The 17,720-nt window shown below is 40.2% G+C and overlaps 1 protein-coding gene across 3 annotated transcripts; it reads left to right on the forward strand.

Annotated features, from left to right (window-relative positions):
* Nucleotides 1-1,008: 1,008 nt before the first annotated feature.
* Nucleotides 1,009-17,040, forward strand: FASTKD1 (FAST kinase domains 1). Of its 3 annotated transcripts, XM_030486077.1 has the most exons (17): nt 1,009-1,195; nt 1,939-2,025; nt 2,697-2,768; nt 3,683-4,184; nt 4,463-4,531; nt 5,559-5,684; nt 6,845-7,243; nt 8,399-8,509; nt 9,338-9,469; nt 10,490-10,976; nt 11,736-11,850; nt 12,463-12,591; nt 13,348-13,479; nt 14,203-14,316; nt 14,589-14,730; nt 15,741-15,855; nt 16,881-17,040. In XM_030486077.1, exons 4-17 carry the CDS (start codon nt 3,826-3,828, stop codon nt 16,968-16,970), a joined length of 2,520 nt encoding a protein of 839 aa, XP_030341937.1. In that variant the 5' UTR covers nt 1,009-1,195; nt 1,939-2,025; nt 2,697-2,768; nt 3,683-3,825; the 3' UTR covers nt 16,971-17,040. The 3 variants fall into 3 exon arrangements, with proteins under 3 accessions (XP_030341937.1, XP_030341939.1, XP_030341940.1); XM_030486079.1 differs by lacking the exons at nt 1,009-1,195; nt 1,939-2,025 and having other exon boundaries at nt 2,445-2,768; XM_030486080.1 differs by lacking the exons at nt 1,009-1,195; nt 1,939-2,025 and having other exon boundaries at nt 2,703-2,845.
* The last annotated feature ends 680 nt before the right edge of the window (nt 17,041-17,720 follow it).

The raw sequence follows: 17,720 nt of genomic DNA on the forward strand, positions 1-17,720 counted from the left end.
GTCAGTACTGGAAGGGCTTAGGGTTATTCCAGCAGTACCTGGCACATGTGGTGTTACAGGTTGTAAAGAACTAAAATGAGAATTTAGGCCAACTGTATGCAAAAAAAGTTCCTATAATCCTGTCCTGTATGTCTGTATTGTCATTCAAAGTCAATTTCAATTTACCTTAAAAATAGGGACATGAAAGTTTATGACAATGCATAAAGCTGTGAGCACCTTCAAAATTAGTTAAGACTTATGCAGAAGTATGTACCTCCTTTGGGAGATTTTAATTCAGACCAATGAGCATTGAGGTTAGTAATCATACATAACAGGAGGTATTGGAAGTCCTCTCCTATGAAGACAGGCTGAGAGAGTTGGGCTTGTTCAGCTGGGAGAAGTGAAGGCTCAGGGAAGACCTGACAGCAGACTTCCAGTACCTAAAGGGGCCTACAAGAAATCTGGAGAGGGACTTTTTACAAGGGCATGTAGCGATAGGACAAGGGGGAATGGCTTTAAACTGAAATAGGGTAGATTTAAATCAGACATTAGGAAGAAATTCTTAACTGTGAGGGTGGTGAGACACTGGAACAGGTTGCCCAGAGAAGCTGTGGCTGCCCCATCCCTGGCAGTGTTCAAGGCCAGGTTGGATGAGGCTTTGAGCAACCTGGTTTAGTGTCCCTGCACATGGCAGGGAGCTGGAACTAGACAAGCTTTAAGGTCCCTTCTCACCCTAACCATTCTATGATTCTACATTTCCATGACTGTCTGTCAAGAAGTCTGTTGAAAGCAGGAAAACAAGTTTTCTCCTGAGTTTCTGGGGGGGGGGGGGGGGGGGGGGGGAAGACAAATTGCAAAATTGACCTCCTTGAGTTCTGAAGTCCTGAAGAACTGCTGACTGGACTTCTGTTTAGAAAATGAACACTGGCTTCAGCACAGCATGCTCTAATAAATCTTGTTTTCTTCCCCTACGTGTTAAAATTTAAGGTAATTTTATCTAGCTTTTCTAATTTGTTTTACAGATTATTAACTGATTTCATCCAAATGTACTTGACAAGTCAGAAGTGATAAGTTCAGCATCTTGTAAATTAAAAATCCATATGATTTGTGGAAGTCCTGTTCATCTGAACGTGGAATAGTTTTCCTCTTGAGTGGGAGATCAGATGCCTTGGAGTTTTTATGTGAGCCTGCACCAGGCCTGAGGTTCTTGAGAGAGGTAAGTGCCACCTTTTGAGATCACAGGGCAGGGTCTGGGTCTCTGTTGCTTGCATGCCTGTGTAGACTGTAACTAAGGTGATCTGGATTTAATGGAAGGGTACAGGTTAGAAAAATTGTTACCAATCTAGTTAAATTTATGTGCTGTTTTTCTAAAACATTACAGACCTTAATAAATTAAGTAGGGGCTATATTATTAGCTCGGGTGAGTTCCAACTTCATAAGCATCCAATATATGAGGTACAAATATGATCAACAATAGACAAAAAGTAAAAAAACCCCAAGCCTTTGACAGACAGCTGCAAAACAGCAAGTCAAGATTGCTCATGATAATAGTCCTGGCTGTGATTTTAGAATAACCCGAGATTGGTATCATTCTATCTAAATGTATTTGTTATGATAATAATTGATAAATGGTGGTGAGAAAAAGTCCAGAAAGATGACCTCGAGCTATATGTGTACAACATAAGCAATATACATGTTGCAACATATGTTAGATTTGTGTTTCAGGAGTCATATGGTTTTAACTTTTTTTTTTACTTTGCAAGGCATGAAAATAATAGAATGTAAAATAAAGTAACATTAATTCCAGTGCAAATTTTTCACCATCATCCTACCTGAACTTCATTCAATTTGTGATTTTTCTAAGCAGAAAAATCACAAATCTTTGGTTTTATTGATATGACCTCAATAACCAAAATTACCTTGGAACTTTTTTATGATTATTTTTATTTCCTTTGGAAGGTCTACCTGGCTGGACTTTCCCCTTTCTCCCTACGTTTCCTGACATCTCAGCTCATGGTTGATGCTCAGTCTTGGGGCACGCACATGGTGAGTAACAGTGCAGAGGCACACACAGTATGCTTGTTTTGAGGGAGCAGCATCCGTGTGTGGCTTGAATACAGGGAGGCTCATGTGAAAAAGTTAAGCTAAGGACTTTTATGCGGGCGCAGGGAGGACTCGAAGCTGCACAGACGACACCGATTCCTTCGTTTTCTTATTTATCCTGGCCGGGAGCTGGACTTGGCCGTTTCCGTAGCCCTCGCTTGCGCCAGCGCGGGCTGGCCCCTCGCACCCCGCGGTGAGCCGCGCCGGGCCCGCCGCCGCCGGGCCGCCCCTCAGAGGTCGCCGGCACCTCCGCGCCGGGCGCGAGGAGAGGGCGGGCTGGGCACCGACCCGGGCGGGGACCGCGGCCCGGGACCCCTCTTCCCCCGCGCGGCGGGGAGGGCAGGCCGGGCCGCGGCGGGGCGAGGCGGTTCTGGGGGGCCGGGCTCGGGAGCTCCTCGCCCCGAGCATGGCAGTGCCCTCTTCCTCCCGGAGCCTGGCGGAGCGCAGCCGCCGTTAGGCAAACGTGGCCGAGGCAGCGGTGGCGGGAAGCGAGCCAGACGCTGCAGTTTGGCTTCTTCGTGTGGACAGCGGGGCTGCGGCCGCGAGGCCCGTGTGGCGGCCCAGCCCCTTCCCCGCTCCTTCCGAAGCACTTCTGGGTCAAAATCTCCCCACAGGGAAGGAGGAGGCGGCCCGCAGGCGGGAGCAGGCGGGCTTTCCGCGGGGACCCGCCGGAGGCAGGACATGAGGTAGGCCGCTGCTGGTATCCGTGTGACCGGGATAGCCCACGGCATGCCGCACGGAAACGGGGAATTCTGGCAAACAGGTTAAAAACACCCTTGATCGCGCAAGCAGCTCTCTTCACTCTTGGTTACTTAAATCTTTAGTATTTTTTATACATGGGGAGTAGTGGGTGCCCACGTTTCCTCCTTTGTGGAAGACTTCCTGGCTCACTGTATTTTGTAATGTAGCCTTGAAAATGCTTACTGTGTTTCAACTAATTGGAAGTGATTTTAAAGATTTTTTTGTCCTGTTAGTGTATATTTTGTAAGTAGAACACTTTAGAGAGAGTCAAGTGATATAAATTACGTATTTTTAATCTATATATTTGTAACTTTCAAAACATCCAACATTTCCTATTGATTTCCTTTTACTATGATATTCGAATTAATTACAATGTAAAATTGTATACAAGTGCGTGGTAAATCACATGCGTGTGGAATGCGTGTGCATATAGAGCCAGAAGAATCCAGTGATGCCTGCTCAGGAGCTGTTGCCATCTTGCTTCTTTTTACCACCAATGGCTGTATTTTCTGGCAGTTTCCAGACCCCAGTCTGGGATTATGGAATGGCCTAGTGAAAGCAAGCCTTGCTTGACTTAGTCTTGCAGTGCCTGCATGTTAAAAAGCTCTCTTGGTAGTAACATGGTTGCACATGTGCCTTTTAAAGGCAGGTTTCTAACTCTGAAAACTTACCGAATGGACTACCTTTTCTTAGTGCTTGTGAGCATGTCAGTGTTTATTGTTGGGAGCTTCTCTGAGAAGAATCCAGGCTATAGGTTCTTCTCAAGCTTATCTTACTCAGAACATTAAAAGGTAGAAACATTGACTTTTGGCTAGTAGTTATGGCTGTACTTAACTGCTTTGATTCTCTCTCATTACAGGTACCTCAGAATTGAATTCTTAATACAGCGACCATACAGAATGAAAGAAAAATGATGTTCTGTTTTTCAAATACTTGAGTTTGTTCTTTGTAGCAACATGGTTTATTGTGAAAAGTGAAAGAAGGACCTTTCTGGACACTTCAATGATAGCTAGTAGGCATAGCAAAATGCTTTGTTTGAGGCAGGTTTGCCTGTTTACGCTGAGACATTACCAGGCTCGGGCTCTGAGCAGTGATCTGCTTTTGAGCCAGATAAATAGCTGCACCCATGAAGATGAAGTGTTCAGCCTTGTTGGAAAGAACAAGGCCAGGCTGTCTGAAAAACACGTGGGAATTGCACTGAATGTGCTGTGGCAATTGCAAAAGAAGAGGCCACTTCTCTTAAGGACTAGTGACTATGTAAGAAATCACTCCCAGTTTCTTACCCTTCGCATTTTAGCAGAAAACAAGGTGGAACACATGGAAGATGAGGCCATAGTGGACACCCTGTATAGTATCCTGAGGTGAGCAGCAATATGTTGAATTCCACATCTATGCATTTTTTTTTATTTGGTAATAAAAAGAGGTGGATTTTTGACTAGAAAGCCATCCTATAAGGAGTTTGGGAGACTGCTCTGTCCCAGCTTCTGTAATCTGACTGTGTGACACAGGCAATGTGGCGTCCTGTGCCTTGGTTTTTGAGGTGCAGGCAGAACTGATCTGCTTTGCACTCCCAGTAAATGGAGTTGTGATTATTAATAACTTTTGAAGTAAACCAAACTATTTTGTCTTTCTTCTGAAGGCTCAGTGCTGAAGACCATGATTCTCTAACAGAAGCACTTGTTACAGAAGCATGGAAAAGATTGGAAAGGCAAGTACCGTACAGCACTGCTATGCTTTGTGAAACATATAAGTTGCAAGTGTGGAAGAAGCCTCACAAGCCTTCATGTGAGGCTACACAGAGTTCTCAGAGTATTTGTAAGATGTTGTGTACATTATGTAAGTATTTTAAAAGTCAGTTGTATTTTTGAAGGTTTCGGAAATCATTTTTATACATACAGAAGGTTTGAGTATTGGTGAATTTAATGCTTGCAATATTCGGATACTGCAACAATGGGGACTGGCACTTAAGTTTTTTAAATATGTTGTCTGTGTAGACTTACGTGTTTGACATACATTACAGGTTTTAATATTTACGGTTTTACCTTGGTGCTTGCTGTCCAACTCTTAAAAGGTTGTTAGAACCCTGCTCAACTCAATTTTGGTAAAAACCTTTTGTATTAAAGCACCAACGTTTTCCCTTAGGGTGAGAGTTTTTTCGGTGGTTTTTGTTGGGTTTTATTGGGTTGTTTTGATTTTTTGTTTTTTTTTTTTTTTTTTTTTTTTTTTTTTTGCTGTTGTGGTTTTAATTCTTTAGTCTCAGGTTAATGGCAGAAGTGAGTGTCAGTCTTGGCACCAGCATCACAGAATTGCCCCTCCCAGCTTAACTAACACCTGGGGCATCTTGACAAGTAAATAAATTCAGTGTACCTTGAACACAAAATGACATTCAGATAATAAATTGCTCACAGGCATTTTAGCTATTTCACATCACTGCTTGAGAATATAATCTTTACAGATTTCTTACGCTGGTCTGGTTAAATGAAGAACTTCTGATTTTTATTTGTTTTTAGAGATTCATATGCACAATATGCTCTGATACGAAGTACCGAGGTGTTTTGCCAAAGTCCAAGGTATCAGTATAGGTGCCCAAATAGAAAATGTTTAGGTATTTTGTTGCCTTGATTTGTAATTGGAATATAACCTTGTCTTTTATGTAATTGTTGAAGTAGATTTTTGTCTTTGGGTATTTACTAGAAAGAAAAGGTAAATATTCTGTCTGTCTGATGTCTTGACAGGCTTAGTTTACCAGCTCTGTCTAAATTTGCACTGTGTTTATACAAGCAACACAGACATTTCAGTCCCATAACTGGTGAAGTAGCTCATATTGTGGATGTGAAACTGGATTCTATACAGGATATAAGGTAAGTGCCAGAATGAAATTGAGTAGCAGGAGAAGCAATATGTCACAATTAGTGAGCTGTCTTTGCTGGACACTTTCCCTTTTTCTCAGCTGGAGGTTGCTTTTCTCCACTTTGGGGTTTGTGCAAAAGAAGTATTTGCACATTGATTTTCATGGACAGGTCTGCTTGGGTGAATGCATTTTCCCAATGAATTTTCAAAGAATTTCTTTATAACCAATTTAAACACTTGATTAAAACTGATGTTTTACTTACAGTGGGAAGACAGCAGATACTGCTTTATCCTGATCCTAATTTTACAGGGACTTTTTTTAAAACTTAAAGGCTATTGACTCACCAGAAGATGTTTTTCTTCCTTGACATTGATAGTTCTTTTAGTATGACATTGATTTTGTTTACTATTGTGAGTAGCAATAAGGAGTCTTAAAGCAATGGTATTTTTGTTTATCTTCAAAGCATTTTTTTGGTCAAGCTGAATTAATCAATTCTCTTGCCAACATGTCCAGTGCATTACCCTAATATTAAAATTACTTAAACCCCAGGCTGAGTCAAAGAAATCTAAGCTATTTTCTTGCCTGTGTTCCCCCCGGGCTGTTATAGCAAAGGCTTCTCTTCCTTTTTTCTGCTTTATACAACACCAGCAGCTCCAACACTTATTTTGGCAGATAAGTGAGGAGCCTGCTTTTGAAACTCATTGAATGGGACTGCATTTCTTTACAGAAATTGCTCTTCCTGTGGTCATAAGTTTTGTTCCCTTAGGAAGGGATTTTTCCTTTGGGAGTGACAATGACTCTTCTCCCTGTTCTGTCACTTGAGTTGCTTGGGTTTCTTTAGTTTCCATTGAATGGTAAAGATATTTTTGTAAATTTGCATCAGGCAAGTCAGGGTCTTGCCTCAGGCAAACGCTTGCATCGCATACAAGTTTGTGAGGGATGGCTGAAAAATCTCAGTTGTTTCAGAAAGTCACCAAAAGCAGAATTTTTACTTTAGTAGGGGAAATGATTTCTGCTCATCTGCGCCAGATGCAAACTTCCTTTTTATGCCGAAGTCAGCAACACCCTGACTGGCATTCCTTTCTTTACGTAGTTTATTTCAGAAATCTAACATTTATTACTTACTGTGTTCAATGTGTAAGTAAGTGTAAAATCTTTTGAATTTTTTAGGATCTTGTCAGTTTTGATGATCAGCATATCTGATGTTATCTCACAGAGTTTTCGAGATCGGTTACTGCTCAAGGCTGGACAGCTCTTGGAAGAAAACGATGAAGTCCACTTCAACTATGCCAAAAGAATACTGCAGTTTCTTCAAAATGTTAAACTGAGATATCATCCATTGCTAGAAAAATGCAACAAGATTTTCCTTAAAAGTGCCTCCCATCTTGATATACACAGTATGCATTTTATTTTGGGGCTGTATGAGCAGCTGGGTTTTGACAATGCTGAATTCCGCTTGGTTGCTAAACAGCTGCTGTCTGAAACTATAGATGATTATGATGATCCTGAAACCTTTACAAAATTATTTTATAATCTTGGGCCTGTGGCAGGATCCAAGGTAAGGGAGAGGTAAGTTTATTAACAACTTTGTCTTATTTATGATATATACATGGTCTTGCACAGAAATTAAATATGTCCTGGTGTTTGGAGGAATGAGCTGAGCATTAGGTTTCCTGGTTGTAACTTTGTAGCAATGTATTATTTCATATGGAAACACTGTTGTAGCAATTTGACTTAAAATAGTTGCAGAGAAAGCTGAATGCAGTAATTAAGGTGTGTGTGCATGCTGTTAGGCAAAGCCGCCTTGTAGCTGTTTCTTAGACTGCGGCCTCCCTTTCGTAGTGGATGATAGCAAAAAACTTTGTCTTGCCCCTGAGAAATATATGCATTGGTATGTGTTTTTCCTTTTTAAGACTGGCAGCAGCTGAAACAGTCTTGTCCTATCCCAATTTGCTGTACATCCTATTCTATATGAAAGGTCATCAGCAGGGAACACTTCAGCATTTATTCAGCAATTAGAGCATAGCATTGTGTGGCAGATTTTTCTCTGCCTGTTTTTCTTGCGCTACAAAATCCTATTTTGGGGTGGTATTAGTCACGGGTCTCTGAAAGTCTGCAGTTTTAGGCAGAATTTGCTGTATTAATTAAAATTAGTCATATTTTCAGACTTTTCTTCTGGAGCATTTGCTCTCTTCAGAGACCTGGGTATGCTGCAAGGCTGTGTTGGTTTTGCCATAGCTGACTTAGTTCCAAAAGCTTTTTCTATATATATATTTTTTAAAGAATATTTTATTTTGGTTTTCTTTTAAATCAGTGTGAGGTAGAAAAATTCGTTTGCTTTATTTGCCCCAGAACCAGCCCAACTCATGTTTGGTTCTGTTGTCTGTAGCTTGCTGGTTGATCATGAATTGTTTAGTGTCTTAGAGTTCCTTTCCTACTTCTTGTCTACTTTCAGAATTATTGGACTTGCTGGTTTCTAGCATCAGAGCATTATGCAGTGATCTAACACACTCACATCTCCTTATCTGTGGCACACAGGTCAACTGCTTAGAAGAAGGGTCCACAGAACAAAGGTTTCTAGTTTGGGGGAATTTGTTTTCCTGTATTTCCTGAATTAAGTCTATTGTTTTTTTCTCTCCTAGACAACGAAAATGGCTCCAGTCTTCACTGGAGATTTTAAACTGGTTTTTTTTTTTGGAAAATATCTTTTCTTTTCCTCTTCAGGTTGTTAGCAACTGCAGAGTACATGGCAGACAAATTCAGCAGTTACCAAGTATTGCTAATACTGAAGGCGATGCAGAAAATGAAATGCAGAAATTCTCATCTACTCAAAAAGTAAATTTTTTTTGATACTACTAAGAAGTTCTATTCTCTAGGTAAAGTCCTATCTAGGAGATCATATTACTGATGTGAATTGTTTCTTCAAAAGTCATTGTGCCCTATTTTGAACTATTAAGTCTTGTGTCTTTAAGAACCTGGGCCAGATTTTCTGCCGTTGTAAACTGAACATTGTTTAAAGGGAGAGGTAATGTCTTGCATACAATGAAGGGAAAAGCAGTTGAGGTTTTGGGCAAAGAAGACACAGCTGCAGATATGTCACATACAGCAGTGTTACATGCCGGTTGTGAGCAGTATCTAAATTGAGTGTAGTTGTGTGAACCAAATAGATCCTTGGAAGAAAAAGAACAAGTAGTACTGTGGAGCAGAGTGGTATTAAAGGGAGAACCAGGTGAATTCATGCTTTTTCTCATTGAATCTCACTGTTTAAAGAAGTTCTTAAGGTATTATCTTTCCCTACAAAGCCCCTCTTGCAGTTTTAGACCAACATAGCTGTAGCAAGCACTGTTGTATAAGTGAGCACAGTGGTGCTGAAGCTGGTGATGTTGTTCCAGTTTATCCCATTCCTGGTCCACTAAATTTAACTGACTGTAAAATGTGCACATAAATTATTAGAGTGAAGTAGCTGTTTGCTGTGGTGAGGGCTTTAATTTTGCAATTCAGTAAGTGGAGACTTAGCGAATGTTCTCAGAACTGGGGTGGAGAGGAGCCCAGGTGTGCATAGCCCTCCACTTAGGTACTGTGCATCACAGGACACCCCTTCTTTATGTGCAATATCTTGTGTATTATCATAACACCATGTTGTCTTTTTCTCTTTGCATTCAGAATGGCTTCTGTTCTGCATATGCACTTGGATAGCTATCATGTATTACAGCTGGTAAAGTTAACACAGTACTTGGTGGCATTGCGTTGCCAAAATCTGGAGCTGATGGCCAAACTAGAAAAGTTACTATTTGGGTAAGTGTGTATTCTTGGAAATGTAGCTATTTAAGCATTAAACAATTGTCTACTTAATATTTTAAATAACAAGCGAAGATGTTAAACTGTTTTGTTTCTATAAAATATGAAGAACTTTAGTTGTATTTGATCTATTAAATGTGTAAATCACAGGATAGGAAGTGGATATTTTCTTGAATATAGACCCAATAGTATCTGCTGATAGATATGATATCTTCTAAAAATAGATTTTTTTGCCCCTTACCTGTTGGCCATCGCAACTTAATGACATTGAACAGGAGATTTTGATTGGTACATTATAGGAAGGGTAGGTGTTAATGTCTGCTTTGATGTTTGAAGGAACAAGTAATGAAAAATATACAGTAAGAATTGCTTTGGTTGGGACAAGTGGAAGTGTGAAGCAGAAGTTACCTCTTCTTACCTCTTCTTTAGATTGAAGAACTGTTTAGTTAGTTCTCAGGCTTGAACAGTTGCAACATAGAAAGGGAAACCGTTTCTGGAATCATGGGAGAAGAGATCTGCCACTGTTGGTACCATTGCTCAGTCTCCGTAGGAAGGCAGCACCCCGGCTGTACACGTTATGTATAGATGATGCCTTTGTGTTCCTCAGGCACCTCAGAACCTGGTGCTTCCCAGGGCAGAAATCAGAGAAATTATCCAGGCCCAAAAACCCACAGATTCCCTTAACAAAGAGGGACCTTCTGCCCTTGCTAGGGGTTTCTGTGTTTATCAGTAACACTTGCAGCCTCACCAGCTGACTGAGATGCTCCCTGTCTTCTCTCCTTTGTCAGTTTTGAATAAATTAGAAAGAAGATGTTAATCTCAATGAAAAAAGATGGTAGTGACTAACTGTGTGAATTTCTACCATGTCATTAATATTCTACTTATTTTATATTTGATGTGCTTTGACACACATCAAATTTGACTTTTAAAATAGAATTTTCATGTACGTAATTTATCTGGTTTTTTTAAAACATTTGCACATTGTCAGTACTGATTTTATTTCTGTCTATCTTCCAGTTGTTTAAAATCTAGTGTCATACCTGCTGATACTGCTGCAATAATTCGTGTTCTGGCCATGCTTCCTTCCTTTCAAGTGGAGGAGATCACTATAAACAAGGCAGCAGCAGTTCTGCCTCAGTTCAGTCTCCATCATTTGAACTGTATAGCTACAGCTCTTGTCAAGTGGAATCATTATGACCAGTTGCACTGGCAAAACAGTTCTGAGCTATGTGTAAAGCTTCTGCAAAAACTAAAAGAGTGTGGGTTGCAGAGGCTTCAGAAAGCCAACAACCTAAATCTTCTGTTGGAAGAACTTACACATGTGAATGGAGAGTGGTTAGAAGAAGTCATCAACGAGGAGACTATGGCCACGTGTCAACGCTTGATAGACCAGATAACATGGGCAAACGTATTACCATTGTCATGTTTTCTCATAAAAACAAACTACCGTTGTCCTTCGTTACTTGACAGAATAGCTTCTGTGACTGCTGAAAACATAGACAAGGTATGACAGGTTTTCTTTCTATGTACTCTAAGGTATGCAGTAAGAAAGAACAGGTTAGTAGTTAATGTAGTTAATGTTTCAGAGCACAGTCCCCACAGTGTTTCTAAGAATTCTCTTCAGTGTACCTGATTTGGAGCCCATCTTTTCCCATATTCACTCAAAGCTGTTTTGTTTCCATGTATATCATTTTGCATGTGCTTCACTTTTGTTTTTCTGTCTTATTTTATTGGTCAGTCAGTATTAGGTCAACCATAAACCTTCGCATTCAGCTTTACATTTGACCGTCTGAAATAGCTTGATTTTTAACTTCTGAACACATGGTCACATCACATGGTATATATTTTTACATTGCTCATTCTTGTGGGGATTTCCCCAGCAGCCTGGCTTTTTGGTCAGAATTGCTGTGTTTTCTTGCTACATTTTTTTTGTTTCCTCCTCAATCTGGTATTTGTATAGATCTCTGATTTTATTCTATGACAATTTAGTTTCTTTAAGAGAATTTAATGGGGGACCATTTTAAAAGCTTCTTAAAGTCTTAAGTATACAGAAACACTTGGATCGTGTACATCATGTAAATAGATTTTGAGTTTTAGCCAATATTTTCCTCTAGGAAAAGTTGACAGAAAATAAATCTAGAAAATAGTTCATCTAGTCTTAGATCTTGCACTTCTGAATTAATTATAAAACCATTTTTTATTGTAAAGCAATATTAAGATATTTTTTCAATGATTTGATTTAGGATGTCTTTTTTTTTTCCAGATCCACCCCTCCGAAATCTATTTTATCCTCTTCCTTTTCTCTGCTCTGAATTATGACCCTCCTGCCAATGAAGAGTTCTTTGAGAGTTGTATCCAACATCTTACTTCTAACTTGAGTAAGTGCATTAGACAAAGATATTTTGGCACCAAATAAATCAATGTCATTTCAAGTTATTATTTGTACTGAATAAAACTGGGAACAGAATGGCATTATTCTCTGTCTGTATATTACTACTAATACTCTGCCTACAGGGGTTAAACCATGACAAAGCTTCAATGTATGCTTCTGTTGGGCTTTCCAGCTCCATTTCACCCTTTAAAAATTACTGTTGCTAAGGGACTAGCAAGGTGTCTTGAGCATAGTAAAAAACAAGTGAAAATTCTGATTATTTCACTGTGCTGTTATTGGGTAGAATTGTTGTGGTGTTCCCCAAGGAATCGTCATCCGGGGACAGGATACATTTTGTGGTTCATCACAAGCAAATGGCTCAGTTGTAGAGGAAATGTGTAGAGGCTTTTTTTTTTTTTAATTTAAATTATTGATGATACAGCCTCACAAACTGTGAAAATTGTTATCTACTGAAGTATTTTAATCTGCCTGTGTGTGCACTGAGTACGTTAAAAAAGAAACCTGCAGTATCTGGGAGGCCGGGGGAGGTGGGGGGGCAGTGCAAATCCTTTCAACTTCATGTCATGTGTTAATATGGATTTCTGTCTGGTTTTTAAAGGTTGTTTTGAAACTCACCATTTGGTGCTACTTGGTCATGTTTTGGCAGTGGCTGGTTATTTTCCTCCAGTTCTGATAACGAGGATATTTAATGTTTCTTTCCTAAGCCAACTGGATGCTCAGCTTGAAGGTACATATCTAGCTCTCTGATGGATCTAATTATGTAGCATTTGGCATAAAATGGAATTGTGCACCTTATATGGCTTAAGAAGTAGAATTACTCTTTAAACAATTAATTTTACTGCAAAGACTCCCTTGTTTAATCCAGTCATTATTTCAGTGTTAAAAGGGAAGGAATGAACAAAAATTTGTGCTTTGTTTTGGAAGTACAAACTTCTATTGCAGGTGAGGGAAGCTCATTTAACACAAATTTGATAGTCAACTTATTGCATTCAGTATTGAATAATTGTTCAATTTTATTGGAAATAAAATTACCTGAGTGTGGTATTTATTGTTAGAAATAGTCACAAAGCTCAAGAAATAACGTGGGATTCTTGTCTGCGAGAAATGAGTCCTACCATCATCTCTAAATAAGAGACTGAGTGTTTGTCTGTTTCCTTCCTCTCTACCTGGATGTTGTTCACTATCAATGTACTGTTGCCGTTTTTATTTCAACAACTTCATTAAGAGTTAAATGACAGAAGAGAATTTAAGTTACTTCTTACTTCTGTTTTGCTTTTGTTCCTAATATCGAGCAAAAGTGTATTTTTCATTTTTTTTCCTCAGGGATTTTGAGAACCTTTTTAAGATTCTGCAGCGTGAATTTTATAATGCCACAGTATACAGATATTTGCATTTCTAGTAAAGAATTTGGAGGTAGCCGTTTAGTTCAGTGTGTTGAACTGTTTATGTTTTGGTTCACACCTTTTTATTTTGTTTGACTCAGTCCTGCCTAATCCCCTAAAGAAGAGGGTCCACATGCACCTCATGAAGTTGAACAGAGCAGTCTGTCTGGAGTGCCCGGAGTTTCACATCCCTTGGTTTCATGAGCGCTACTGCCAACGTATCTATCACAGCCGTAAGTCAGTTAGGAGAGGAAAAGCTGCCCTTGTTACTAGTAATAGTCTATTTTCAACAGTCTGCTAGACACTTGTGCCTGTTGACACTAGCACACAACAGAAGCTTAGGAAGGCACACCCCACTCTGCTGAGGATGTGTTATTAAAGGTGAACATCTTGCTGTCTTCTTTTGAACTCCCTGCTGTCATGAGAGATGAAGAAGTAGGTTAGTGACCAAGTATACCAGCTGAGGTCTTTAAACACAGTCATCAGTCCAGAAACCCTATCTAATGCAAATGCACTGTCTCCTCCACTCATTCTCATGATCTGCTTTGCTACCCGTCAAACTCAGCTGCTTCATCTCTGAGACTGAAGATGTTTAATGGAGCAAGGGAAGTGACAGATAGCGTGGTGTGCCTGTGATAGACTCAGAATAAGTAAATATCATCTAAGCAAACAATCCAACAGGTGAAACCTGAAACTAAAATGTTTGTAATTTGTAAATGGGAAAAATTCTGGGATGGAAAGTCTGGATTTGAAATTCACGCTTAATAGGCACTTGCCAATTTCCACCCAAAAGACGATGACATCGTTTCTGAATTATGATGGAATAACACCAGGGATCTGTGGAAAAGCTTCAGTTCAGTAGGCTGGCTGTCAAAAATGCAGTGTCACAAAGTGCTATTTTCAGAACTTTGGCTGTGGCAGTTTTGATGTATGAATTCTTTATTTTGTCTTTGCAGGCAGTAGCCGAATAAATCCACTGCGACAGCATGTTCACAGAATGCTGGCAGAGATCTTAGGAGGGAGCCATTATGCAAGAATATCTGTTCTCACACCATACTACTATGAAATAGGTGAGAAGTCAATCCTCTGGGGATTGTTGTGGAGAACTCTGGTACCATTTTTATCACCAAGATTAGGAAGCCCCTGGGCATGTGGCTACGAGATACTGCAAAGAAGAAATTGCTGTACAAAATACAGTTTCTAAAATGTTCTGCATAATATAAATAATGTTTGGTATCTCTAATTATGGTTATCACTTTATTTTTCTTGAAGTAAATACTGTACAGATCAAATTCTTTCACTTTTTTTGGTCAGTAAACAGGTTTGTTGTGCTTTCTTGCAGATTTTGAGTGCGTTCTGGATGAAAATAAAAAGCCTCTTTCCTATATGGGTCAGACTGTATCTTTGGATGATACGGAAGGAATGCATTTGAGACATGGCTTCAAAGATGAAGGGAGAAAAGCTTTGCCACCAGGAGCTCAGAGGTTAGTACATCGAATTCTCCACATTAGCTCCTCCAAGCTTCCAAGTTTAGATCAAGTTTAGACCAGGTTTTTGGTGCTTATGTCCTGAACAGTTGCTGCAACCCCTGGGCTATTTAGTTTTCTGTTCCCTTTACCAAAACCTTATGAGGTACAGCCTTCCTGTGCATGGTGGGTTGACCCCACCCAGTAACTTAAGCTCCCACCCAGCTGCTCACTCACTCCCTTGCAGTGTGATGGGGGAGAGAGTCTGGGGGTCAAAAGCGAAGGGGAAAAAAACCCCCAAACCTGGGTTGCAATTGAGAGAGTTTAGTAAGTGAAGAAAAAGGGAAAATAATTGATGCAAATGCAGTCACTTGCCACCAGCAGACCAGTGCCACAGCAATGGCTACTTTGGAAAAATCCCCTCCCTGCTTTACGGCTGAGCATGATGTTATGGTGTGGAACAGTGGAATATTGCTTTGGCCAGTTAAGACTTCAGCTGTGTCCCCTTCCAAGCTCTTGCCAACACCAGTCTATACACTCGGGGTGCAGAATGAGAAACAGAAAATGCCTTGATGCTGTGCAAACTCTCTTCAGCAATAGCCAAAATATTTGTGTGTTATCAACATGGCTGTGGCCTGCTGTGAAAAGAAGTAACTCCATCCCAGCCAGACCCAGTAAACTAGGGCATACAGGGTGTTCTTGCAGTGTGTTCCATGAGATTGGAATACTGTTTTATTCCACCACCACTTCAAATGTAATTCTTAAAAATGCTGGTTAGCTGGTTTTGCCATTTGAACAAAAACAGATGCAGGGAAGAAATGCTTTTTCTAAATCATGTGAAGTTCAAGCATCTCTTGATAAATATGAGGAAAATGTTTTGTCTGGTTTCAGGGAGTTGTTTATTTTCTATGAATTGTCAGGTTTATCTAGCAGTACTCTTGCTGCAGCTATCAATACTGAACTAGAAATACTACTTCTCACTATTCAGGTCAGACCTGAAAGTAAATGCACACTTTTATTGTTTGCAGAATTGCTTTGGAATTTCTTGATTCAAAAGCTTTTAGCAAAGATTCACGTCACCTGAAAGGAGAACCTGCAGTGAAGAAACGACACCTGGAAATGCTGGGGTACCGGGTAGTTCAGGTGAGCAGTCAGCACGGGTTTACGTCCTTTCTGAGTTGTATCAATAGTGCAGGTTGATACATTTCCCTTGCAACAGATTTAAAGGTGGTTTTAATAGTTCAAAGCACCTGCTGGGTGAGAGCAATTTTTGTATTTGGTGGAAATTCCACGCTGCTCTCAAGATGGCATAAGGACTTCATAGGACTCGCACCTTCTCTGAAAGCATCTGCAGCAAACCTGAAGGCAAAAGCTCTCAATCTTACCTTACTGCAGGTGAACTGGCAATCCAGGCACAGCCTCAGTACAGGAGAAAAAGTGAAACAAGAGTTTCCGTTCAGTTCACCAAAGATTTCTGCGCTAGAAAAGATGGAACGTACCCTCCATGAGTGATAGACAGTTAACGGCAGCTGCAAGATGGGGTATGGATGCTGTCTGCCTGCCGCAGCGATAGTGCTGTGACAGGCAAGGCTAGTGGCCAGAGATAATTCACAGCCACCAGCACAGAAATGTTTGGGTAACGGAAGCTCATGAATACAGATCCTCCTGTATACATAATTACCTACTCTAATTTTAGCTAAAATCCTTCTTTAAGCTTAAGTTTGGTTGTTGTTTTATTTTTAACAGGATAATAATCTTTTCTTATATTGCCCTGACAGTAAATGTTATGCTACCGATACACCATTCCAGTTTTATACATTAACATTAGAAACTATGGTGACCTGGGATTCTTCTCTTGATTTGGGTTTCAAAAGTGGGAGGTGGTGTAATGGAGTTGTCATAGCCTGTGTTGTGTGGGCATCTGCCTAACATCTCTGCAATGGTGCCGCTTTTTGGAAGCAAACTGACTGTACTTACATGAAGAAGAATCTTCTATTGTCAAATTTAATCTTTTCAGCGTTAGAATAAGCCTAGCTTTTAAAAAGACAGAGGTGCTGATAAAATATCAAGTGAAGAACAACAGATACCAGCAAGCCTTTTCTTTGCTGTAAGATGGTATGTGGCTTATACCAATGTTAACACTCAGAATGTATGATTCTGTTCTACAGATTCCTCACTTTGAATGGAATTCTATGGGTCTGTCAACAAAAGCTGAACAAGTAGAATATCTGAGAAAGCATCTATATGGAATACAGTGATGTCAGACATGCAGTGAGAAGTACTTTTTTTTACACTTTCTGTACCATTAAACTTCTTGTAATCCTGGAATACTTAATTTCAAAGATCTCTTTATCTATGAGCCAGCTGGACCAGGGCTTGCCATGGGGCATCAACTGGGTGTCAAGACATTTAATCCTCAATTTGTTAGGGATTGCAAAAGGTAGGTCACAACGGGCATGAAGATGTGATAAGGATGCTCAAAATCTCCCGTTTTCTGGAAGCTATTCTTTAAAAGTACATAAATCTGTGACAGTTCTGCCATAAAATTACATTATTATCTCCTAAATAAATAGCACAGGGGCTTCGCCAGGCATAAAACTGTCCAAAGAAGAAGTTAGAAATACGCTTGACTGTGAGAGGAGGCAGCAGATCTACTGGAAAATATGTCTGCCCTCCAGCATGTGACAGAATGAGCAATAGGGATCAAACAGTTTCTGTACTGTGAAACCAAGAAACTGAAACGCAGATTTGCTAAGAATAGGCCTGCTATTACAGCCGTTCTGTTTCCATCCTCCACAACAGAGGTACTGTGGGTGACTGTGCTGGGGGAGGGTGTTGTGCAGTGAGGAACCTCCAGCTGCTTCTCCTACCCTGTGATGTTGTGTGTATGTCTGGAGCCTTCTGGAACACCTTCACATACTTAAAAGACAGACTAGTTCTAGAGGTCTGGCAAACCCTTGAAATACCTGCACTTAAATGCAGCGGGGAAGGGATACCTGAAGGGTTTG

Source organism: Strigops habroptila, chromosome 5 (assembly GCF_004027225.2).
Source record: "Strigops habroptila isolate Jane chromosome 5, bStrHab1.2.pri, whole genome shotgun sequence".
Taxonomy (NCBI): Eukaryota; Metazoa; Chordata; class Aves; order Psittaciformes; family Psittacidae; genus Strigops; species Strigops habroptila.